The following is a 27216-nucleotide window of genomic DNA, read 5'->3' on the forward strand; positions in this document are numbered from 1 at the left end:
ACCCATATTTTTACTCTTTTCTTTTTTCATTCCTGATGTTTCAGTATTTATTCTTTTATCATTTCCTTTCTATTTTAAGAACTTACTTTAGCCATTCTTTCAAGGTAAGTCTGCTGGTGACAAATTGTTAGTTTTCCTTCATCTGAGAGCATCTTAATTGCACCTTCATTTCTGAAGGATGTTTTTTGCTGCGTACAGAATTCTGGGTTTATAGTTCTTTTCTTTCAGTGCTTCAAAAATGCTGTGCCACTTTCATTGGGCCTTCATGGTTTCTCATGAGAACTCCACTGTCATTTGAATCATTATTCCTCTTATAGGTAATGTGATGTTTCTCTCCACCTGTTTTTAAGACTTTGTTTTTAGTTTTCTGAAGTTTGATTATGATGTGTCTTAGCACGGATTTCTTTGGGTTTACTCTCTTTGGGGTTTGCTCAGTTTCTTCAGTTTGTGTTTTTTAGCAAATTTGTGAAATTTGGTTCAGCTGTTATTCATATAACTATTTTGTTAATCCTACACTCTTTCTCCTTTTTTTCTGAGACTGATGATACAAATTTTGGATCTTTTGTTATTGTCCCACAGGTTCTTGAGGCTGTGTTCATTTTCTTTCTGTTGTTCAATCCAGATATTTTCTGTTTTTCTATCTTCAGTTTCATCAGTGCTTTCCTCTGTCATATTCATTCTACCAATGTTGAGCCAATCCAGTGAGTTATTTCTGTTATTCTGTTGTTGTTTTTCATTTCTAAAATTTCTATTTGGTTTTCTCTATATCTTCTGTCTTCTTTGCTGAGGCTTTCTACTTTTTTTTTCTTTCATGCATGTTTCTAATTGATTTCTAAGCATTGTTATGATGGCTCCTTTAAAATCCTTGTCAGATAATCCTTGCATCTGTGTCCTGTGTCCTCTTGATGTCTTCTGTTGATTGTCTTTTTGTCATTTAAGATTTTGTTGGTTTTAAACTTGACATGTGATTTTTGATTGTAGCCTGAACATTTGGGGTATTATGTTCTGAGACTCTGCATCCTATTTAATCTTCCTTTTTTGCAGACAGTTACCTTGTTTAGGTGTAGTATACAGTTTCAGATGACTTTAGATCTTCAGCTCCCCATTGAGCTCTGCTGACACCACCTCAGCAAAAGTGGAATGCTGATTTGTACTACTTTGCCTCTTCTCGTTCCTGATGGTTGGGAGTGGAAATTCATCTCTCTGTTAACAGAGTGCAGGGAGCAGGAGGAGCAGAGTGTTAAACTGTTACTGCTTCACCACTGCCTTATTCCATCTCCGTGTACCTGTTGCTACCTGGTGAGGGTATAAGTTTCCTTTCCCGCTGGGTCCTCCTGTCACCTGGGGAGTGGAGAGGGAAAAATAGAGTGCTGGCTAACACTGCCTCACACTGCTTTTTCCACTTTGTTGCTGTTGAGTGGTAGTAGAAGATAGCTCTCCACTGGGTCCCACTGACAGTACCCCTTGGAGTAGATTGCCAACTAGTGCCATCACATACAACCTTGTTCTGCCTTTTTGCTGATGAGTACGGGTGGGAGTTCAGCTCCCCACTCGTACCCACAGCCCCGCTGACAGTTTTTCCTTTGGTGTTTGGCTGGAGTAGAGGCTGTTACCAAAAAGGTTTTCTGTTCTGCTAGACTACCCTATTCACAGTCCTTTAGCTAGATGGAGCAGGCTTTTCTTGGGGCTCTTTTGGTCTGTGACTCTTGCCATTTCTGGGTTGCAAGCTTCTCTAGCATCCATTGTGGGATATAGGAGAGTCAGAAATAAAACCCAGGGAATTCACCCTTGTGTCATTTCTTAAATCCCAAGGTTCCTAGCCACTTCACTTTCTTCTTTCCTCTTTAGCTTCTTATTTCCACTTTTCAGAGTCTTCTTAGGTTTGTTGGTTATGTTATATTTAGTTTTTATTTTAAGAGGGGAGACTGGTATGGAATGGGACCCCTTGAACACCTTGGGAACTGAATGCTTTTGCAGAATGTCACCACCATATCAGTCTTACTTCTGTTAGGTCCTCAGTGCTTTCTTTTAGTCCTTTCACCTGCCCATAGTCAGTTCATTCTCATATTTCCCTCAACGATTACTTTAAACCTTTTACTGCTTTCCTCAAGCCCCTACCTAAACCTTATACCCGTTCTTCTCAGTAGACCTTGCCTCTTAATTTTTTTTTTTAAACTGAGATATGTGCTTTCCATAAAATTTCAGTGCTTCTGTCTACAAACTGGTCACCTCTTTACCTGGTCTTCTGTCTTCTACTCCTATCTCAGAGAATTAAAGTGCTCCTTCTCTAGTGTAAGCCATCTGCATGTGACCTTGACCCCATTCTCTCTCCTGTTCTAATACCTCACTTTTACCATTCTTCTGTCTTCACTGTATCTTTAGTCTATTTCTTTTCTTTTTATTCTTCACCTTTCCTTTAGCCTAGAAATATGGTTAAGTCTGATCTATCAGGAAAAAAATATCCACAGTAATTACTTTACCCATTGTTTTCTGTGACACAATACCTTCTAAGTTCTTCTTTTGCCTCTGTGACTGGGCATTTCTTTTACTCCTCTTTACTACCTATCTGTTAAATGTTAGTGTTCCGAAGGATTTAGCCCACATCCTACTAAAGTTTTCACTGTACAGCCCTTCCTTGGGTGTTGTTGTTTACTCTCATAGCTTCTGGTACCACCTGTTTGTTGCAGTTCTTACACTTATGAGAGTAATCTAGTCCTCTTGCCAGAGTTTCAGCCTTGTGTATATATGCCTTCCTTTTGGCTGACTTTACCTTAATTTATTAAATACCTTATCTTGTTCCAGAAAGGATATAAGGCAGTTCGCAGGGGTACTTGAAAACAGAGCAAGATATTATAAATTGAAGATGAGAAGAAAGAAGAAAATGGTTGTGGACATAAAGTAGAACCATGAATGGGAGTGCTACAAAATTTTAATATATTTGCTTATAAAGTGAGGAAGTATTAAAAGTGCTTATAGTGTGTACATCAACTCTGCTTGATATGTTAGGAGCCCCAGGGACTGTTTGGTAGTTGTTATTATGAAAGTTTTTTTATCCTGCAAGAACTAATGTGCTTTCTTTGAGCTCTGCTCTTCTCTCTAGAACCTAAAAAGTTCCAGATTTGCCTCTGCTATAGGATCAGTATTTTGGTACATTGGGAACTTATTCATTCTCATTCTCTTTAACAGCTCTCTGTTCAAAATCAGAAATTTGAGACAAATGAGGATGGAATCCCAAAGGTGGATCAGTTTCATTTGGTATGTTACCTTTTTGTCATTTACTGGTTGGAAACCTGTGATATAGGTGTGTAACAGTAATATAAACTTAAATATTTGACTGAAGATGTCCTCTTATTTTTGTAAGAATACAAAATAGCATTCACAGTAAAGAAGTATTGAAAAAATTTAAGTGCAGAACTTACACTATTGCCAGAAAACTACTGCTAGAGAGTACTACTGGATTGTATGTTTGTCACACAAATTGTATGTGTAATCTGTGTAATAATTAAGGAAAAACAGTCTTTGCTATATCTTCAAAGATCACATTATATTAAAATTAGTGTTTTTACTACTTTTTATAAGTACCTGGTTGTATCTTTTCTTTGTCGTACATCTGTGTCATTCATACTGCTTTGATATATATATATATATATATGTAGATAGATAGATAGATAGATATAGATATACAGACAACCTATTTTGAGTATCTTCTATATCAGGAATTGAACTAGGTGCTGCTTTATAGGATTACAGCATTGAAGGAGTTAATAATTTAGAAATGTGAACAAGTAAACAACCAATATTTATATATAGAATATTAAGAAAGTACTCTGGAGGGAGCTGATCTTTAATTTGGCAGAAAAAAGGGGAGGGAAGAGGCTGTTCAAAAATGCCACCAAATAGTTATTTGAGGTGAATCTTCAACGTTGATCTTTTGAAATGGAATAGTCCCCAGTGTGACTAGATATTAAGGAGTTAAATATGGCAGCAACATGTCTATAAAAGTATGATACTGAGCTGCATGAGCTGCTTGTATATTTTGGAGATTAATCCTTAGTCAGTTGCTTCATTTGCAGATATTTTCTCCCATTCTGAGGATTGTCTTTTCATCTTGTTTATGGTTTCCTTTGCTGTGCAAAAGCTTTTAAGTTTCATTAGGTCCCATTTGTTTATTTTTGTTTTTATTTCCATTTCTCTAGGAGGTGGGTCAAAAAAGATCTTGCTGTGATTTATGTCATAGAATGTTCTTCCTGTGTTTTCCTCTAAGAGTTTTATAGTGTCCGGTCTTACATTTAGGTCTTTAATCCATTTTGAGTTTATTTTTTGTGTATGGTGTTACGGAATGTTTTAATTTCATCCTTTTACATGTAGCTGTCCAGTTTTCCCGGCACCACTTACTGAAGAGTCTGTCTTTTCTCCATTGTATACCCTTGCCTCCTTTATCAAAGATAAGGTGACCATATGTGCATGGGTTTATCTCTGGGCTTTCTATCCTGTTCCATTGATCTATATTTTCTGTTTTTGTGCCATATTGTCTTGATTACTATAGCTTTGTAGTGTAGTCTGAAGTCAGGGAGCCTGATTCTTCCAGCTCCATTTTTCTTTCTCAAGATTGCTTTGGCTATTCAGTGTCTTTTGTGTTTCCAAAGGATTAATCTTCAAAATATACATGCAGCTCAATATCAATAAAACAAGCAACCCAATCCAAAAATGGGCAGAAGACTTAAATAGATGTTTCTCCAAAGAAGATATGCAGATTGCCAACAAACACATGAAAGGATGCTCAACTTTACTAATCATTAGAGAAATGCAAATCAAAACTACAATGAGGTATCACCTCACACCGGTCAGAATGGCCATCATCAAAAAAATTAACAAACAATAAATGCTGGAGAGGGTGTGGAGAAAAGGGAACCCTCTTGCATTGTTGGTGGGAATATAAATTGATATAGCCACTTTGGAGAACAGTATGGAGGTTCCTTATAAAACTAAAAATAGAACTACCATATGACCCAGCAATCTCACTATTGGACATATACCCTGAAAAAACCATAATTCAAAAAGAGTCATGTCCCACAATGTTCATTGCAGCACTATTTACAATAGCCAGGACATGGAAGCAACCTAAGTGTCCATCGACAGATGAATAGATAAAGAAGATGTGGCACATATATACAATGGAATATTACTCAACCATAAAAAGAAATGAAATTGAGTTATTTGTACTGAGGTGGATGGACATAGAGTCTGTTATACAGAGTGAAGTAAGTCAGAAAGAGAAAAACAAATACCATATGCTAACACATATATATGGAATCTAAAAAAATAAAATGGTTCTGATGAACCTAGGGGAAGGGCAGGAATAAACACAGACGTAGAGAATGGACTTGAGGACTGGGGGAGCGGGAAGGGCAAGCTGGGACAAAGTGAGAGAGTAGCACTGACATATATACACTACCAAATGTAAAATAGATAGCTAGTGGGAAGCACCTGCATAGCCCAGGGAGATCAGCTCAGTGCTTTGTGACCACCTAGAGGGGTGGGTTAGGGAGGTTGGGAGGAGATGCAAGAGGAAAGGGATATGGGGGCATATGTATATGTATAGCTGATTCACTTTGTTATACAGCAGAAACTAACACAATATTGTAAAGCAGTTATACTCCAATAAAGATGTTAAAAAAGTCATAATGATCAGGCTGTAAAAGTTCTCTTGCCATTTTTTTAAGAGACTATTTTATGTTACAACTGCTTTTATGGCTTTATTTTCTTAAGAGCAGTTTTAGATTCACAGCAAAAATGAGAAGGTAGAGATTTCCCATAGGTTTCCTTCCTCCACATATGCAGTTTATCCATTATCAACATCCCCTACCAGAGTTATACATTTGTTGCAACTGATACCTACATTGATACATCATTATTTCCTAAAGTCCATAGCTTAAATTAGGGTTCACTCTTGGTGTTGTACATTCTTACAGGTTTGAACACATGTATGATGCCATGTATCTACCATTATAATATCATACAGAGTATTTTCATTACCCTAAAAATCCTCTGTGCTCTACCTTTTCATCTCTACTTTCTCCAAACACCTGGAGACTGATCTTTTTCCTGTCTTCATAATTTTGCCTTTTCCAGAATGTCATATAGTTGGAATCATACAGTATGTTGCCTCTTCATATTGGCTTTTTCCACTTAATCATATGCATGTAAGTTTCCTCTATGTCTTTTCGTGGCTTGATAGCTCATTTCTTTTTAGCCTTGATCCATTGTCTGAATGTTCCACTATTTATCTCTTCACCTACTGAAGGACAACTTGGTTGTTTCCAGGTTTTGACAATTATGAATAAAGCTTCAATAAACATCCATGTGCAGGTTTTTGTGTGGACATAAGTTTTTTATTTCCTTGGGTGAGTACCAAGGAGTGCAGCTGCTGGTTTGTATGGTAATAATATATTTAAATAGTTTAGTTTTTAAAGAAATTGACAAACTGTCTTCTAAGCTGTACTATTTTTGATTGCCACCAGCAATGAGTAACCGCTCCTGTTGCTCCACAGCCTTACTAGCATTCGGTCAGTGTTTTGAATTGTGGCCATTCTTATAGATGTGTACTAGTATCTCATTGTTTGAATTTACTTTTCCCTGGTGCCACGTGATGTGGAGCATCTTTTCATATGCTTATTTGCCACCTGTATATCTTCTTTGGTGAGGTATTTGGCAAGGTCTTTGGCACATTTTTTAATCATGTTTTCTTATTGTTGAGTTTTAAGAGTTCTCTGTATATTTTGAATAACAGTCTTTTATCAGATACGTCTTTTGCAGATATTTTCTCACAATCTGTGGTTGTCTTCTAATTTTCTTGAATGTGTCTTTTGCAGAACAAATTTTTAATTTTAATGCAGTCCAGTTTATTCTTTCCTTTCATGGATTGTGCTTTTGGTATTGTATTTTGAAAATCTTTGCCAAACCCAGCTTCATCTATATTTTCTCCTATGTTTTCTAGGAGTTTTATAGTTTTGCATTTGACATTTAGGTCTGTGATCCTTTTTGAGTTAATTATTGTGACAGGTATAAGATCTGTGTCTAGATTCATTTTTTTGCATGTGGATGTCCAGTTGTTCCAGTACCATTTGTTGAAAAGACTATCTTCTTCATTGTATTGCCTTTTCTCCTTTGTCAAAGATCAGTCTATATTTATGTGGGTCTGTTTTGTTCCACTGATCTATTTGCTTATTCTTTTACTAATACCACATAGTCTTGACTACTCTAGCTTTACAGTGAGTTTTGAAGTTGGATAGTAACAGTCCTTTAACTTTATTCTTTTCCTTTAATTTTGTATTGGCTATTATGGGGCTTTTGCCTCTCAATGTAAACATTAGAATCATTTTGTTGATATCCACAAAATGACTTGCTGGGATTTTGATTGAGATTGCATTGAATCTATAGATGAAGTTGGGAAGAATTGATATGTTGACAATGTTGTGTTTTTTTCCATGAGCATGGAATATCCATTTATTTAGTTCTTTAATGTCTTTCATGGGAGTTTTATAATTTTTTTCTCAAATAGATCCTGTACATATTTTGTTAGATTTCTACTCAAGTATTTAATATTGGAGGGTATAAATACAAATGGTATTGTGTTTTAAAATTCAAATTCAAAGATGATTGAATTTTGTATATTAACCTTATGCCTACAAATTTTCTATAGTCACTCAACTAGTTCTAGGAGTTTTTTATTGGATGCTTTCATATTTTCTACATAGACAGTCATGTCATCTATGAACGAAGACAGTTTTATTTCTTCCTTCCAGCTGACATGACCTCATATTCTTTTGGTAGTTTGAACTTCAATGAAGGAACACACATAGTTTTGTTTAACTCTGTATGGTCTCTTATTTGACCAAAAAGTTTTTGTTTTGTAGTACCTACTATTATCCCATGAAATTAATTTTTTAAATAAATTTATCTATTTTTTTTTTTTACTTTATTTTTGGCTGCATTGGGTCTTCATTGCTGCACGCGGGCTTTCTCTAGTTGCGGTGAGCAGGGGCTACTCTTCATTGCGGTGCACAGGCTCTAGGCGCGCCGGCTTCAGTAGTTGTGGCTCACAGACTCTAGAGTGCAAGCTCAGTAGTTGTGGCACACGGGCTTAGTTGCTCTGTGGCATGTGGGATCTTTCTGGATCAGGGCTTGAATCCGTGGCCCCTGCCCTGGCAGGAGGATTCTTAACCACTGCGCCACCAGGGAAGCCCATGAAATTAATTTTTAAACACACATTAAGAATGATTATTAAGGAGTTTTGCCCCACTTCTTGGGCAGTAGTAAAAAAGATTGGAGACAACTTTTGGGAGATTATGAAACTATTCATTACACCTGCTGGCCATCTCTATAGAATGGAATAACGAAGAAGGTTGATAATGTTTTACATTTTTGAAAAATGTATGATACAGAGTTTTTGCCATTAAAAAACTAGCAGTTACAGGTTACAGCTTCACCCAAAGCGAACACTTGAAACTCATGTTCTTTCAGGTTTGATAGAAAAATTACCGTGTAACAAATTATCCAGAAATTTAGTGATTTAACACACATTTATTGTCTTAAAAGTTTGTGAGCCAGCAGTGCAGCTTATTTGGATCCTCTACTTCATGTCCTTTCACAGGCTGCAGTCAAGTTGTTGGGTGGGCTATAGTCATCTTAAAGGTCGACTGAGGAAGGATCTGTTTCCAGGCTCACATAGTTGTTGGCAGAATTAGTTTCTCTCTAGTTGTTGACCAGAGCTTGCCGTATTTCCATCATGGCAACTTTTCTCATCAAAGTGCATAAGCAGAGAAAGCAGTAGAAAAGAGTGTGTTAGTTAGACATAAGTCACAGTTTTTCATAACCAGCTCATGGATGTGATATCCCTCACTTTTCCTCTTTGTTAGAGCCATTTCACCAGGTCAAGCCCATACTCAAAGGGATGGGGTAATGTAACAAAATGAATACTGGGAAGTAGGGCTGACTGGAGGACATCTTAGAGGTCTGCCTACGACAGGTTGTAATCTGTCAGCCATGTGCTAGACACTCTGCTAGGTGTATGTGTAAGGAAGATGAATAAACACAAGAAGTCTCTCTTTAATGTGGGTAGCTATGTGTGGACATTAAATTAGAAGAATACTTGGCATGTGCAGTATTTGCTTCTATCTGAGGCAGCCATTAGTGCTGGGAATGGTGTTGTCTTTACCCACATTTTGTGATCCCGCATAGTTATCAAACAAATGAGGGAGCTCTTGTCTGGACTTTGCAGGGCCCATGTCACAAATGGAGAGAAATCATGGAATTATGCAATGAAAGAGGTATGAGAGGATCATTAATTCACTTGTCCCCAGCCTCCTGGGAGAATTTCTTCAATAATATCCCTAACAGATGGCCTTCATTCTCTGCTTAAATACCTTTAAGTTTGGAGCAACCCATTTCACTATTGTACAACTCTTATATTTATTATAAGGTTAGTTCCTTCAAATAGTTGTTCCTTCACATAACGTGTATGATGCAAAATTCAAGAGTTACAAGAGGAAGCACATGCTGTTAGAAATCTCTCTATTTGTATTCCATCAGCTATCCAAGTCCCTTCCCTAGAAACACTTGTTATTGCTAGTTTCTTGTGAATCTTTCTATAAAAGTCTGTGTATGTATCCTTTTAAAAATAGATAATTGTTTCATTAAGTTTTAAAAAAAATTATATTTGGTCTGTAAGCTCAATAAAGCAGGGACTTTGTGTTATGCATCATTGTATCCCCAGTGTCTGTAGCACTGCTTTACACATAGTAGGACCTTAATAAATATTTTTGAATGAATGAATCTTGCTTTATTATATTTTTTCTGGTTAAATGATCTTCATCTGCTATTTCTTGGACCTGCCTTTTCCCTCCATTTCCCGTTTATATTTTTAATCCTTCTCAAATCAGTTTTTGTGTATGATATGAAGTTAAGGATCTAATTTTATCTTATTATATGTGGACAGATAGTTGACCCAGCACCATTTATTCAATAATCGGTCATTCCCCATTGATTAATAATGCCAGTCTATGCTGTATCAAATTTCGATGTATTCATGAACCTATTTTGGGCCTATTCTGTTCTTTGACTATTGATCCCTGTGCTGGCACTACACTATTTTAAATGCTGTATCTTTGTAGAGGGCTTTGGCTTTCCTTCCTCACATTTTTCTTTAACATTGCCTTGGCTATTCTTGTCACTTTATTTTTCCATATGAATTTTGGCACCAACTTGTTAATAACTCTTCTGAAAAACACTGTTGAGACTTTGAAAGTATATTGAATTTATAGGTTAATTTGAAGGAGAATTGCTATCTTAATGATACACTATTTTTGTGATTGGGAAAATAATAGCTCTCCATTTGTTTAGGACATTATTATTTTACTTGTATTGATTGTAAGATAGATTTTATTATTATTACTAATATTTTTTGTTCTAACTAATTACATAAGTAGTTTTAATTATATTCAAAGGTACATATATCATGTAGCAAAAATTGATTCTTTTTTTCATTTCTTAAAATTGGGGTATAATTAACATATAACATTATATTAGCTTTAAGCATTCAACATAATGGTTCAATATTTATATACATTGTGAAAATGCTTACCACGGTAAGTCTAGTTAACATCTATGACCATAACAGTTACAAATTTTTGTGTGTGTGTGTGATGAGAACTTTTAAGATCTACTCTTCTAGGAACTTTCAAATATAAATACAATATTATTATTAAAGAAACATTTATTTATTTGTTTATTTATTTTGGCTGCATTGGGTCTTTGTTGCTGTGCTCTGGCTTTCTTTAGTTGCCACTAGCAGGGGCTACTCTTCATTGCGGTGCGTGCGCTTCTCATTGCAGTGGCTTCTCCTGTTGCGGAGCATGGGCTCTAGGCGTGCGGGCTTCAGTAGTTGTGGCTTGCGGGCTCTAGGAGCACAGGCTCAGTAGTTGTGGCACATGGGCTTAGTTGCTTCGCAGCATATGGGATCTTCCTGGACCAGGTCTCGAACCCGTGTCCCCTGTGTTGGCAGGTGGATTCTTAACCACAGCGCCACCAGGGAAGTCCCAGTATTACTATTTTTTAAAACAATTTATTATCTCTGAAGTTAGGCTATTTCTCATAATCGAAGTCTTTTTATCATGGTTCATAGTTTTATTGGGAATATTTTAATTCCTTAGTGTTTTAATGTCCCTTATGTTAAATGAAATATGGCATGTCTTTCAGTGAAGTTTTATAATCATTTTAAAATAGCTTTATTGAGAAATAACTTAAACACCTTACAGTTCACCCATTTAAAGTTTACAACTCAGTGATTTTTAGTATATTCAAAGATGCATGCAAACTATCACCACAGTCAGTTTTAGAGCATTTCATTACCTCAAAAAGAAATTCCATATTCCTTAGTTATGGACACTCTGTGTCACTATCCAGCCACACCAGTCCTAAATGACCACTAATGTACTATTTGTCTCTCTAGATTTTTTCTATTCTGGACATACATATGAATGGAATCATATGATACGTAAACTTTTATGATTGGCTTCGTTAATTTAGCATACTGTTTTCAAGGTTTATCCAAGTTTTAATGTGTATCAGTACTTACTCCTTTTAATGGCTGAATAATATTCCATTGTGTGGATTTACCACATTTTATTTATCCTTTTGTCTGTTAATAGACATTTGGGTTGTTTCTACCTTTTGGCTATTACGAATAATGCTGCTGTAAACATTGGTATACAGGTTTCTCTGTGGACATATGTTTTCATTTCTCTTGGGTATGTACCTCAGAGTGGAATTTCTGGGTCAAGCTGTAACTCTGTGTTTAGTTGTTTGAGGAACTGCCAGACTGTTTCCCAAAGTGGCTGCAACCATTTCAAATTTCCATCAGCAGTGTATCAGGCAAGGTTCCAAGTTTTCATCCTCCCCAACACTTGTTTTTTACCTGACTTTTTGCTTCTAGCCATCTTAGTAGGTGTGAAGTAGCATCTTGTTGTAGTTTCAATTTGCATTTCCCTGATGATTAACGATGTTGAGCATCTTTTCATTTCCTTATTGGCTGTTTGTGTGTATATATATATATATATATATATTTTCTTGGTGAAATGTCTATTCAGAACCTTTGATCATTTTTAAATTGGGTTATCTTTATATTACTGAGTTGTAAGAGTTATATTCTAGATAAAAGTCCTTTATTAGATATATGATTTGCAGATATTTTCTCCCATTCTGTGGGTTGCATTTTCACTTTATTTTTTTATTGAGGTATATTTGATGTACAGTATTATGAGTTTTCAGGTGTACAACATAGTGATTCACAATTTTAAAGGTTATGTTCCATGTATAGCTATTATAAAATATTGGCCATATTTCCTGTGTTGTACAATATACCTTGTAGTTTATGTATTTTATACATAGTAGTTTGTAACTCTGAGTTCCCTACCAATATCTTGCCCCTCCTCCCTCCCCTCTCCAATAAACTGGTAACTACTAGTTTATTCTCTATATGTGTGATGCTGTTTCTTTTTTCTTATATTCACTAATTTGTTTTATTTTTTTAGATTCCGCATATAAGTGATATCATACAGTATTTGTCTTTCTCTGTCTGACTTGTTACACTTAGCATAATACCCTCCAAATCCATCCATGTTATTGCAAGTGGCAAAATTTCATTATTTTTTATGGCTGAGTAATATTCCATTGAATATATATGCCACATCTTCTTTATCCATTCATATGTTAGTGGGCGCTTATGTTGCTTCCATATATTGGCAATTGTAAATAATGCTGCTACGAACATTGGGGTGCATGTATCTTTTTGAATTGTTTTCATTTTTTTTGTATATATACACAGGAATGGAATTGCTAGATCATATGGTAGTTCTACTTTTAGTTTTCCGAGGAACCTCCATACTGTTTTGCACAGTGGCTGTGCCAATTTACACTCCCACCAACAGTGTAGGGGGGTTCCCTTTTCTCTACACCCTCTCCAGCATTTGTTATTTGTGCTCTTTTTGATGATGGCCATTCTGATGGGTGTGAGGTGATGTCTCGTTTTCATTTGCATTACTCTGATGATTAGTGATGTTGAGCAGCTTTTCATGGGCCTCTTGGACATCTGTATGTCTTCTCTGGAAAAATGTCTTTTCAGGTCTTCTGCCCATTTTTAAAATGGGTTTGTTTTTTTGATGTTGAGATGTATGAGCTGTTTGTTTATTTTGGATGTTAACCCCTTATCTGTCATATCATTTGTAAATATTTTCTCTCATTAAGTAGGTTGTCTTTTTATTTTGTCAATGATTTCCTCTGCTGTGCAAAAGCTTTTAAGTTTAATTAGGTCCTGTTTGCTTATTTTTGCTTTTATCTCCTTTGCTTTAGGAGATAGACCCAAAAAATATATTGTTGGGGTTTATGTCACAGAATGTTCTGCCTATGTTTTCCCCTAGGAGTTTAATGATTTCAGGTCTTACATTTAGGTCTTTAATCTATTTAGAATTTATTTTTGTATATGGTGTTAGAGAATGTTCTAATTTCATTCTTTTACATGTAGCTGACCAGTTTTCCAGCACCACTTATTGAAGAGACTGTCTTTTCTCCGTTGTATTTTTTTTTTTTTTTGCCTCCTTTGTAGATTGATTGATTATATGTGCATGGGTTTATTTCTGGGCTCTCTATTCTGTTCCATGGACCTATGTCTTTGTTTTTTGTGCCATTACCATGCTGTTTTGATTACTGTGGCTTTGTAGTATAGTCTGAAGTCAGGGAGTGTGATACCTCCAGCTTTGTTCTTTTTTCACAAGATTGCTTTGGCAATTTGGGTTATTCTCTGGTTCCACATAAATTTTAGGATTATTTGTTATATTTCTGTGAAATACGTCATAGGTGTTTTGATAGGGATTACATTTAATCTCTAGATTGCTTTAGGTAGTATGGTCATTTTAACAATATTAATTCTCACAGTCCAAAAACATAGTATGTCTTTCCACTTCTTTGTATTATTTTCAGATTCCTTCATCAGAGTTTTATAGTTTTCAGAGTATAGGTCTTTCACCTCCTTGGTTAAGGTTATTTCAATGTATTTCATTCTTTTTGATGTGGTTTTATTTATTTATTTTTAAAAGATTTATTATTTATTTATTTTATCATTTTTGGCTGCATCAGGTCTTAGTTGCAGCACGTGGGATCTTTGTTGAGGCATGCGAGATCTTTTGTTGTGACATGCTGCCTTCTCTCTTGTTGTGGTGCGCGGGTTCCAGAGTGCATGGGCTCTGTAGTTTGCGGCATGCAGGCTCTCTAGTTGAGGTGCACAAGCTCAGTAGTTGTGGCGCGTGGGCTTAGTTGCCCCGTGGCATGTGGGATCTTAGTTCCCTGACCCTCATTCCCTGCATTGTAAGGCGATTCTTTACTACTGGACCACCAGGGAAGTCCCTGATGTGATTTTAAATGGGATATTTCTCTTGCTTTATCTTTCTTATACTTCGTTACTAGTGTGTAGGAAATAAACAGATTTCTATATATTAATCCTGCATTTTTCAACTTTAATGAATTCCTTTATTAGTTCTAATAGTTTCTTGGTGGAGACTTTAGAGTTTTGTATATATAGTATTATGTCATTTGCAAATAGTGACAGTTTTATTTCTTCCCTTCCAATTTATGTCTTTTATTTCTTTTTCTTGTCTGATTACTATGGATGGGATTCCCAATACTATTGTAAATAGAAGTGGTGAGAGTGGTCATCCTTGTCTTGTTCCTGATTTTAGAAGGCTTTTAGCTTTTCACTGTTGAGTATGATGTTAGCTGTGGATTTGTCATAAATGGCATTTATTACATTGAGATATGCTCCCTCTGTACAAACTCTGATGAGAGTTTTTATCCTGAATGGATGTTGAATTTTTGTCAAATGCTTTATCTGTGTCTGAGATGATCATGTGATTTTTATCCTTCCTTTTGTTAATCTGGTGTATCATAATGATTGATTTGTAAATATTGAACCACCCTGCATACCTGGAATAAATCTGTCTTGATTACGGTATATGATCCTTTTTATATATTGTTGGATTTGGTTTGCTAGTATTTTATTGAGGATATTTGCATCTCTATTCATCAGAGATATTGGCCTGTAATTTTCTTTTTTCATAGAGTGTTTGTCTGGTTTTGGTATCAAGGCAGTGGTGGCCTTGTAGAATGAATTTGGGAGTGTTCCATCCTCTTCAAGTTTTTGGAATAGTTTGAGAAGGACAGTTATTACCTCTTCTTTGTATGTTTGGTGGAATTCACCTGTGAAGCTATCTACTCCTGGATTTTTGTATATGGGGAGTTTTTTAAATTACAGTTTCACTCCTGGTGATTAGTCTGTTCAGATTATCTATTTCTTCCCAACTCAGTCTTCCTAGGTTTTATGTTTCTAGATATTTGTCCATTTCTTCTAGTTGTCCAATTTACTGGCATAAAACTGTTTGTAGTATTCTGTTGTTTTTGTGTCTCTATGGTATTGGTTGTTATTTCTCTCCTTCACTTCTCATTTTGTTTACTTGGGGCCTCTCCCTTTTCTTCTTCATGTACCTGGCTTAAGGTTTGTCAGTTTTGTTTATCTTTTCAAAAAACCATCTCTTGGTTTCATTAATTAGTTTTAAATTTTATTTATTTCCTCTCTGATATTTATTATTTCCTTCCTCTACTGACTTTGAGCTTCATTTGTTCTTTTTCTAATTCCTTTAGATTGTAGGTTAGGTTGTTTGAGATTTTTCTTGTTACTTGAGATGGGTCTTCATTGCCATAAGTGTCACTCTTAGAACTGCTTTTGTTACATCCCATAGATTTTGGAAAGTTTTGTTTCCATTTTCACTTCTCAAGTTATTCTTTGATTTCCTCTTTTATTCCTTGGTTTTTTAGTAGCATGTTGTTTAGTCTGCATATATTTGTACTTTTCCCATTTTTTTTTCTGTAATTTTTTTCTAGCTTCTTTTGTGATTGGAAGAAATGCTAGATATAATTTCTGTCCTCTTAAATTTGTTGAGACTTGTTTTGTGGCCTAGCATGTGATCTGTCCTGAGAATGTTACATGTGCATTTGAAAAGCATGTATTTTGGTGATTTTGGATGGAATGTTCTGGAGATATTTAGTAAGTCTAACTGATATATTGTATCATGTAAGACCACTGTGGCCTTCTTGGTTTTCTGTTTGGATGATCTATCTGTCCATTGATGTAAGTGGGGTGTTAAAGTACCCTACTGTTACTGTATTGTTGTCAGTTTCTCCCGCCTTATATCTTTAGGTGCTCCTGTATGGAGTGCATATATGTTAATGAGTGTAATATCCTCTTTTTGTATTTATCCCTTTATTATTATATAATGCCTTTCTTAGTCTTTTGTTACAGAGTTTGTTTTAAAGTCTATTTTGTCTGATATGAGTTACTACCACCAGTTTTTTGTTGTTTCCATTTGCACGAAATGCCGTTTTTCCATCCACTTACTTTCAGTCTGTGTGCTTCTTTAGCTCTGAAGTGAGTTCTGTGTAAGCAGTATACAGATGGGCCTTAATTTTTATCCAATCAGCTACTCTGTGTCTTTTGATTGGAGCATTTAGTCCATTGACACTTCAAGTAATTATTGATAGGTATGTACTTATTGCCATTTTGTTACTTTTTTCTGGTTACTTTTGAAGTTCTTTTCTGTTTATTTCTTCTCTTTTTGTTTCTTCCCTTATGGTTTGATGATTTTCTTTAGTAGTTTGCTTCTGTTTCTTTCTTTCTAGTTTTTGTGTATCTGTTGAAGGTTTCTGATTTGTCGTTACCATGGTGTACATATATGCTGACCTATAACTATATCTACTTGTTTTAAACTGGTAGTTACTTAAGTTCAAACAGGTTCTAAAAGATCTATATTTTTATTTCCCTCCCCCACATTTTGTATGTTTTATGTCATATTTTACATCTTTGTGTTTATCCCTTAACTCTTAGTAGTTACAGTTGCTTTTAGAATTTTTTGTCTTTTAATCTTTTTACTAGCTTAAGTGGTTTATCCCCAGCCTTTACTATATATTTGCCTTTACTAATGTGATTTTTCCTATCCTGTAGATTCTTTCTTCTTGTTACAGCCTTTTCTTTTCCATTTAGAGAAAAATCTTTAAGCTATGAACTGTTAGCTTTTCTTATCTGAGAAGTTCCTTATCTCTCCCTCAATTCTAAATGATAATCTTGCTGGGTAGAGTATCCTAGGTTCAAGATTTTCCCCTTTCATTACTCTGAATATGCTATTGCACTCCCTTCTGGCCTGAAAAATTTCTGCAGAAAAATAAGCTGATAGTCTCATGTGGGTTCCCTCGTATGTGATGCTTTGTTTTTCTCTTGTTGCCTTTATAATTCTTTCTCTTTTGACATTTTGATACCTCTTGGTATGAGTCTGTTTGGGTTCATTTTGTTAAGGACCCTCTGTGTTTCCTGTACCTGTATATCTGTTTCCTTCTTCAGGTTTGAGAAGTGTTCAGCCATAATTTCATCAAATACATTTTCAACTCAACTCATTTCACTTTCTCTTTTTTTTCTGGGACTCCTATAATGCACATGTTGGTATGCTTCATATTATCTCAAAGATCTCTTAAACTGTTTCATTCATTATTTCTTAAACTGTTCCATTCATTATTTAATTTTTCCATTCACTGCCTAGTGATTTTAGCATCATTTAGTGATGGTCCTCTAGATACTTCGTTTTGTTGAATACTGGTGATTTTCCAGTTCTGTTATTGCATCTGTGTTTATTAATTGAAATGTTTTGATAAACTTTGTCTCAATTATTGGGTTACCCTACATTTTAGTTCGTTCAGGGAAAGAAATTTTAAGAAAAATTAGTTGGTGTCTTGGCAACCTCTAAAAGGTATCAGTCAAATTTTAAAATTTTGTTTTAATGGTATGATTATAGTCTTGTGGATTTAAACATATTTTAATGTGTCTCAATTTGTTGAAGTCATTTAAAAAAGTATTTTGCTCAAATTCTAATTTGTTGAGAACCCTATTCAAGATGGATCCTGTGACCTTTGTCGCAAATTGAATTGTCTTTTATAACTTGCTTTTTGCATAAGATGTCCCTTATTATCTTGTACATTCTTTGCCCAATGACTGGAATTAGCCATTTTCCCAAGGAAGCTGGTATCCTTTTAGCAGGAAATTTAGAGACAAAAATATGGGTTGCAAAGGTTGTTAATTGTTATTGGAAGTTCATTTTTGTTTTAGAAAAAGAAAAATGAATGCATATTTTGTATAGGTATTTCCAAATAAAATTCAAGATTATAGGCTTTTTACTTAATTTTAATTACAAATTCCCTCTTTCCTTTTATACTAATATTCATTTTTATGATATTAACAATTACATAATTGCTTCATCTTGAAATAAATTTGATAGTTTGAAAATAACAGTGATATTATTAGAAACAGTAAGGTTATTGAGTACACTTTAACATTTCTTTGAAGGTCTTTCTTTAGGATGTATCTCACTAGATCCTATCCCACTATGATTGTATAGCCAAAATACTTGTTTTAAAGTCAGTTAAAATAATTTTCTGTGTGATTATGTTACCTGATACATAGTTCATTTGTTTAATTTTGACATTTAGAGATTACTTTTGTTTTTGTTCTTTAGCTGTGTTTTATAATTTTACAATATTTTATAATTTGCGAGAGGGATAACCTTAAGGTAGAAATTTTTTGTCTATAGTTACTTCTGGGAATTGAGAAAACTTTTTTCCTAGTAATCAGATAATTTTATTTTATACATTTAGATTTTTGATACATTTGTAATTATCCTGGTGTTTGGTGTGAGGAATAGATCTGATTTTATTTTTTTCCATTGGGTCCATTTGTCCCAGTACCTTTTATTAAAAAGTTATCCCCTTTTCCCATTAGAAATGTTGTATTTCTTATAATAAAATTTTATTTGTACAAGAGTGTATTTTTAGTTTTTCTGTTTTGTTCCATTGGTGTGTTTATTCGTATTCTTTTGCCATATTCCTTTAATTTACAGACTGTATGATATCTTTTAATACTTGGAAAGGCTAGTTTCTTCCTTCTTGATACTTTTTATCAGAACTTTCATGTCTGTTCTCACTTACCATTCTTACAAAAGATCTATACAGTTAACTAATCTAGTTCTAGGAGGGAGAAACTGATTGTATGTTATTGGAATCAGGTAAAGCTTATAAATTAACTTAAAAATTGGCTCATTACTGATGAGATCCTTTTTGTCCAAGAACATGATATGATTTTCTACTTGTTCTAAATCTATTTTTGTGGCTTTCAAGAGTGTGTGCTAGTTTTTTTCATTTAGATTTTGTAATTTTTAGTCAGTTTATACTTACTAAAGGTATTATCTTTAAATATGTTTAAAAACATATTCTGTAGAATTCAGTATGGGCATTGGCATTCATTCAGTTAGCAAATGTATACTGAATACCTGCTATATCCCTGACACTGTGCTTGTTGTTGGGGATGAAGTGAGAAACTAAGGTTTCTGGTCTTATGCATCTTAGAGTCTAATGAGGACACTACCAATAAATAGGTGATTTTTATTCAGTGTGAAATGTGCTCTGATTGGATTCATCATAGGGAGCAAGAAAAAAAGCATACTTTGGGAGGTGGAACTAGTGGAAGAGGAACATTATAATGTTATTTACATGTGATAACACGAATAACATTCTTCGAAGTTGTGGTACATAATAAAATATGGCCTCTGTAATAATGATGATAATGTGTTAGGGGTGGTAGAAATGTTTCAAGAGGAGATCATTTCACAGATGAAACCAGAAGCAGTTGACAAAGTAAAGGTTAGGCTACCCTTCCAGACAGAGGAGCTTCAGTGTAAAATTTTCATAGTGTCAAATTCTGACTAGTGCCCTAAAAAAGAAGGAAAATATACAGTTTTTTAAAAAAAATTTCACTTGTTTTTGATCAATTTCAGTTGTTATTCTTTTCTTTTTCCTTTTATATTATTTCCCTGTAATTTGATTCCATTGTTTTAATACTGGATTAATCCCTTTCCAATAAAAACCAGTTGAGTTTGGTAAAAACTTTTTAAAAACCTAAATAGGAAAAATTGATTTTAGCTCTGTATCATTGATTAAAAGTATTTTTGAATTGGATACTCCTTACTTATTACAAGTTTGTCCTTTCATTCATTTGGTTTGATTTTATTTTTGTTTTGTAACATCTTTTTTCTTACAGGACGATAATGTCAAATCCCTCCTCTGTAGCTTGATCTATTGTAGAAGTTCAGTGACTGCTGAGCAAGTTTTCAATGCTGAATGTTTCTTGCTACCAAAGGGGAAATCAGCTCCAAACTCAGAAAAAGATACTGAATACACCCCCAAAAAAGAGGAAGAATAATTAAAGGTGGAGAACTTGGATAAAGATAAGGAAAAGACAAGATATGGTGAAGCCAGCTTTGATTGATTAATATTCTTTTGTTGTTGCAGATGTTCCTTTTTAAAACTTTGTTTAGTTTGGTTAAATAAACAGAAAAAAATCTGGGAGTGTTATGGAGCTAGTTGGGTGTGTCTTTGGTATTCCAGTTGTGAAAATAAAAGATGTTTGGTTATGCAAAAAAATTGTATACTTTGAAATTTCATTTAACTAGAGTTGTTAAGGGAGGATTTTCTGTCTGTAGTTACTTTTTGAAATTGTATAGTACGACTGTGTTACTTGTAATAGAAAAGGTTATTAGATTGTTGGACAGCTCCTATACAGATTTTCAGTATGTAGGCCAGCTCATTATGAAGGGTAATACTTTTGTTTAACAGATGATAGTTGGCATATGCTTTGTACCCAGTTTTGGGAATATAAAGATAAGTTAAACGTGGTCCTTACACTTAAAAAGCACATAAATCTATTGAGAAAGTTAGAGATCTAAACAGATCTTCATAATACAGTATAGAATATCTAATGATAGTTCTGGACAGAGCTTTTATGTGATTACACAGGAGGGATACTCATCTTATGGAAGAGGGGTGTCATGGAAAGCTTTCTGGAGGAGATACTACCTTAGTTAAATCATAAAGGATGGGTGGTGAAGGTGAAGGATGATCAAGAGTATCTTACTAGCAGAGAAAGCATGATGAAAGCACTGAAGGGAGAAACAGTTTGTGTGTTTAATAGGGAATAATCATATAGGTAGATGAGGGCTTTATATGAAGTAATAAAATGCTCATACCTTATAATTTTATAGGAAATGTGGAGCCATTGAAGAATTTTAAACAGCTTTAGCTCCCTCAAAATCTGTCTTATACCTACTACCAGGTTAAGTGGTAGAGAGACTGATCAGAAGGATATTATGATAAAGTAGGTGAGCAGCGATGAAAATAAGATGTACAGAGGAGAAAGAAACATTGATGAAACATACGGGTCCAATTTATGGAATAGTTAGGCAGTTCTGTCGGACTTGGTGATTGAAGCGTATGTAGACTAAAGTAATATGTTAGAGTCTCTAGATGACTATTCAAAATCTAGTCTTTCTTTCTTCCTTAGTAGTACATAGCAGTTTTATTCGGGGTGGCAGTGTACTTGGTTAAAAGACTACATTTAGCATCTTCTCTATTAGTTGAAGCTTTTTGACTAAATTTTTGCAAATAAGACTCCTTAAAAGGAGCTGACTTAGCTTGGAGATGTGCCCTTTCACCCTTACCCCTTTCCTATTGCCTAGAAGTTAACGTGGTGGTTAGAATTTGAGCAGTCTTCTTGGATCATGAGGTGACCTTGAGGAAACTCATGAAACTAGGATGATGGAGCAGCAAGTTAGAAGGAGCTGATGTTCCTAATAATTCTGGAGCCTTTGTACTAGTTTCAAGATTTTATGTTATTTGAGAGAATAAACCCTTACATCAGAGTGTGATCCCTATATCAGCAGCCTCAGTATCACCTGGAGGCTTATTTGAAATGCAGATTCTCAGCTCCACTCCAGATTTTTTAAATGAGAATCTCTGGGGTTGGGTGGAGCCTGGCAATCTGTGTTTTAACAAGCACTGTTAAGTCATTATAATACATACTAAAGAGAACTGTTGCCACACATTCAAGCTATTGTTCCATTTTGGGTTTCTTGTTTTATAGCAGAACTTAATTCTACCTGATTAAGTAATAAAGACACAGAAGTTAGGTTTAAAATAAACTTGGATAATTTAAAAGGGCAAAGAATAGATCACTTTACTTATACTCACTATTTTAAATAAAGAATTATCATTTTCCAAATGTGTTCTGCTGAATGAACACTAGTCCCTTGGGATGTTCATTACAAAAAGAATTCTGTGATTAGTTGTTTGGAAAATAATGAATGCTAAATTGGAGATTGATCATGCATATTAGAGGGTAAAGGTTCTAAAATGTTTTCCAGAAAGGAAACCTGTTTAGTTTTATTTAGCCAGCATATACCAAAATTGACAATGAGACCTCCGTTTTTTCACATAATACCTAGCAACTTCTCTCTTGTGAAACTAGAGTTTCAGATTTTGTGGCACACCAAGTTAGATAGTACTTACTTTTATTTCTTGTTTTAAAATGGCAAGTATTAATGTGTGGCGGAAAGAGACAAATTCATGTGTCTCTTCAATGCCACAGATGTTTCTTGAGATATGTGTATATATGTATAAGGGCAATACAGAGGCAAAAAAATGTGTTCACGGCCCTGTGGGCAGTCTGAGAATAATGCAGTATGTAATAAGCTACAAGAATGAAATGTATGTCTTCACAAAGAAGAGGAAGGGAAGAGTGGAATATAAGTTTGGAGGATAGCTGTTTGACTCATTCTAGAGGTGCAGTAGTATTCTGCTTACTTAGAACTGGAAAAAGGTATTCCATACAAAGGAAATTAAGAAAGCTCAAAGGGTAGATTTGGGAAAGGGCAAGAATTTGGTTGGAGTATAGGATATTCATAGGGTAGCTGAGAAAAAACGCTTACGAAGGTATTTTGGGGGCAGATCATAGAGGGTCATGAGTTGCTTATAAGAGTTGGGACTCTATTATAAATTTATGAGCAACTGAATCACACAGTCATGTTTATTTTAGAATAAAATAGCTAACTAGAGAGAATGATTTGGGAAATAATGGAAATAAAGAAAAGTCAAGGATGGCATGTTTCATTAAAGTAATTGAGGCAAAGAAAATATCTTGTTTTAGATCAAAGTATTGAAAAGGAGAGAATTAAGGGTATAAACTGTTCCTCAAAAGAAATTTGTGGGGAACCTCTGGTCCATTTCATAGATTTCATAGTATCAGTGCTAAGTCATTTCACTGTATATTTAAATGTCAGTATTTGTTAAGTTTCCTTTTAGCATCTCTCTTTTAACTCAACAAATGACATGCTTTATCATTTCTTAGTTGTTAGTATAACCATATCTTCTGCCATCAAAACTACATGTGGAAGCAGTTCTGGAATGTAAGGACCTCTGAAGATCTACTCCATAAAAGCAACAAGAACACTGGCAAAAATTGTCAAATGAAGCTAAGTTGCACATGAAAAGAATACAGACTTCACAGAATTAGTCCAGGAAAATCACTAAGCAAACATCATCATCGTCATCAATAACAACTAGCAATAACAATCTCTGTGTTGGTGAGTGTGGGGAATATGATTTTCAAAGTTGGAGATTGCTATGTTTAAAATGTCCAGTTTTGTGCAAAAAAAAAAAGGTGAGGCATGAAACAGGGAAGTATGGTCTGTATGCAAGGAAAAAAAGCAACGAATAAAAACTGTCCTAGAGGAAGTTAGATGTCAGACTTTAAGTTCATAAAGACTTTATATCAACTATTAAAATATGTTCAAAGAACTAAAGGAAATCATTTCTAAGAATTAAAGGAAAGTGTGAGAATAATGTTTAACCAAATAGAGAATGCCAATAGAGAGATAGAAATTATAAGAAAGAACCAAATATAAATTAGGGAGCTGAAAAGTACAACAACCAGAATAAAAAAATCATGAAAGGGGCTCAACAGAAGATTTGAGTTAACAAAAGAAAAGATCTGTGAACTTAAAGGTAGGTCAATTTAAGTCATCTAGACTGAGGAACAGAAAGAAAAAAGAATGAAGAAAAATGAAGAGACTAAGAGGCCTATGAGACACCATCAAACATACCAACAGCATAATGGGGAGTCTTAGAAGGAGAGAAGAAAAAGGGACAGAAGGAATATTGAAGAAATAATGGCTGAAAAATTTCCAAATTTGACAGAAAACATAAATCTACATAAGAAGCTCATCAAATTCCAAGTAGGATAAACTCAAAGAGACTCACAGCTAGACACATCATAATCAAACTACTGAAAGCTAAAACCAAGGACAGAATCTTGAAAGTAGCAAGAGAGAAATGATTTACTGACCACAAGGCATCCTCAATAAGAGCAACATCTGATTTTTCATCAGAAATAAATGGAGGCTAGAATTCAGTTGGATGATGTATTCAAAGCATTAAAAGAAAGAAAGCCTTGTCAAACAAGAATTATATATCCAGCAAAAATGAAGGAGTTATTAAGATATAGATTTATGATGTTAAGCCATTCCTAGATAAACAGAATTTGTTACTAGAATATCTGCCCTACAAAAACAAAAAAGGGGTCTTTCAGGCTGAAATGAAAGCACACTAGATGGTAACTTCAGTTCACACACAAAAACAAAGAGCACTGGTTAAGGAAAATGCATGGGTAAATATAAAACACAGTATTAATGTATTTTTGTTTGTAACTCTTTTCTTCTATCTGATTTAAAAGAAAACTGCATAAAGCATTAATTATAAGACTCTGTTAATGACCTTATAATGTGGAAAGATGTAATTTTTCTGACAAAGGAGAGGGGAGAAAATGGAGGTATATTGGAGCAAAGTTTTTGTTTGCTATTGAAATTAAGTTGGTATTAATCCAAACTAGATTGATTTAAGTTAAGATTTTAATTGTAATAACTGGTGCAACCATTAAGAAAATCAGAAGTATGGTAGAGAAAACAACAAAGGAATGGTACACTAGAAATACCTAACAATAAAGAAGACAGTGGTGGAGATACAGAGAAAAAAGATACAAGACATACAGAAAACAAACAGCAAAATGAAAGCTGTAAATCTGCTATAGTAATTACATTAAGTACAAGTGTATTAAATTTTCCAGTCAAAAGATAGAAACTGGAAAAATATATTTTAAAATATGATCAAATTATGTGCTGTCTATAAGAGATGCAGTTTTAATGTCATAACCACAGAGTGGTGGTGACACCTTCAGATTAGCATGAGGGAGTGAGTGCCTTTGCATTCATATTGGCCAAGCTGACATCTAGATTGAGGGCACGTGCTGGAAACTCTGTTGCCTAGAGTATGGAATTCAGCCAGATGGCGTCATTCTTGGCAGTAAAAAGGATCAGTAGGAAAATGCTAAAATAGAGCATATGAATGCATCTTTTGTGAGACAAGAGCTGGGAATCATGTGCCCAGAGCGCTCTTCCCAACCTAGAACCAACTGTTAGAGATGGGATTCATACAGGGAAGTACCAGTCACTCTTTTACCCAGAGCAGCATGTTAGCAGAAAGGAGGGTAGTGGTAACAACTATGTCTGAGGTCACTATGGGGTCAGAGATAGTCTGCCTTCAACTAGAGAGCATCAGAAAGCTGGCAGAACAGTTTCTGACTTTCTGAAGCTTTGGAGGAAGCGTTGAATCAGGATTTACATCTCTCTTAATAGAGTGGCTCATGATAGAATGTAGCAGGAAGACTAAATTGAGTTATCTGTATATTCAGCCTTCAGTATCTTCACTGCTGTAGAGTCTTACAGCTCTAAGAGCACACAGACTGTAGCTGCATGGTGGACAATGAAGCCATCTGTGACATATGCCATCATATGCTTGGTGTATAATGCTACCTCTTCTGTTAGCATTAGTAGGCTGACGGGTCTTCTGTTACTGCTTGCTTCTGGTTTGAAGGGCCTTTGAATGGGTACCTAATTGAATTCCAGAACAAATTAGTACCGTATCTGAGAATATATTTCCCCATGACAACCCTTTCCCCCATCATGTCTGCTGACAGAACCTACCAGGAGCAGCTCTTCATTTCAGACATCACTACTGCTTGCTTTGGGTTCTCCAACCAGCTGGTTAAGTGTGATCCTCAACTTGGGAAGTACATGGCCTGCTACCTGCTATACAAAGGGGATATTGTTCCCAAGGGTGTGAATGCAACAGTTGCAGCCATGAAGTCAAGGAGCTCTGTTCAGTTTATAGATTGGCTTCCAAATGGTTTCAAGGTGGCCATCAACAATCAGCCATCCGTGGTGATGCCAGGAGTTAACCTGGCTGAAGTCCAGAAGGCTATCTGCATGCTGAGCAACAGCACAGCAATTGTGAAGGCCTTAACCCTACTAGACCACAGGTTTGACTGCATGTATGCCAAGAGGGCGTTTCTACATCGGTATATCAGAAGAGGTGTGGGAGTTCTCAGACACCAGGGGAAGATTTGGCAGCCTTAGAGAAGGATTGTAAGCAAGTGGGGTAAAGTTTATGATGCAAATATGATTGGTTAAAAAAATGAATAAGCTAAAGTGTTATGCTTTCTTTTTAAGACATTATACAGTTAGTAGGTAGAGCTTCCTTGATTAGAAGAAAAAATAAATTAGGCAAGATCCTAAATTTCACACTATATCAGATGGCTCAATATTAACAATGAGCACATATTTCCTTGTCTATCAGTGATATTCAGCACTACTACCTGTGACCCTTCTAAGGTTTGGAGTCCTTTGAACTACTGGATCACTTTGTGTGTGTGTGTGTGTGTGAGAAGGAGAGAGAGAGAATGGAAACCTGGCTTTATCCTTTGCTTTTTAAACAGACTGTGAAATCCTGTGCAACGTTTATACGTTTCCTTTCCTGTACATGAGGTAGAAAACTGCACATATAGTTTATTAATGTCATTTCCATATATATATATGTAAAATATATACAGTATATATTACATTGATTAAAGAATTAGAATTTTTTTAAAAGACCCAATTTAGTTTCAAAGATACAAATAGATTAAGAGTAGAGAGATGGAAAAGATATACCATGCAAACAGTATCCAAAAGAACTGTAGTGCTTACACTAATAATCTTTGGCAAAAGTTATTACTAGAGATAAAAAATATTTTGTAATGGAAAAAAGTCAATACATCACAAAGATGTGTGCATATATACATCTAACAACAGA

General features: G+C 34.9%; 1 protein-coding gene and 1 pseudogene across 3 annotated transcripts in view; both read left to right on the forward strand.

The window, feature by feature from the left end:
- STK31 (serine/threonine kinase 31) overlaps window positions 1-20401 on the forward strand; it is a gene marked incomplete at both ends in the record, with an annotated part of 86200 nt that extends 65799 nt beyond the window's left edge. The window contains 2 exons of one of the 2 annotated variants that reach the window (XM_082847016.1): window positions 3187-3255; window positions 20240-20401. In XM_082847016.1, coding sequence (XP_082703142.1) covers window positions 3187-3255; window positions 20240-20401 — 231 coding nt within the window. The remainder of the gene's footprint in view (window positions 1-3186; window positions 3256-20239) is intronic. The other variant, XM_082847017.1, reaches the window with a different exon arrangement.
- Window positions 20402-25729: 5328 nt separating this feature from the next.
- On the forward strand, window positions 25730-26501 carry LOC309966619 (tubulin alpha chain-like 3; annotated as a pseudogene). Its single transcript has one exon. The product of its transcript is annotated as a tubulin alpha chain-like 3 (transcript).
- The last annotated feature ends 715 nt before the right edge of the window (window positions 26502-27216 follow it).

Source organism: Leucopleurus acutus (assembly GCF_964270905.1).
Source record: "Leucopleurus acutus genome assembly, chromosome: 9".
Lineage (NCBI taxonomy): Eukaryota > Metazoa > Chordata > Mammalia > Artiodactyla > Delphinidae > Leucopleurus > Leucopleurus acutus.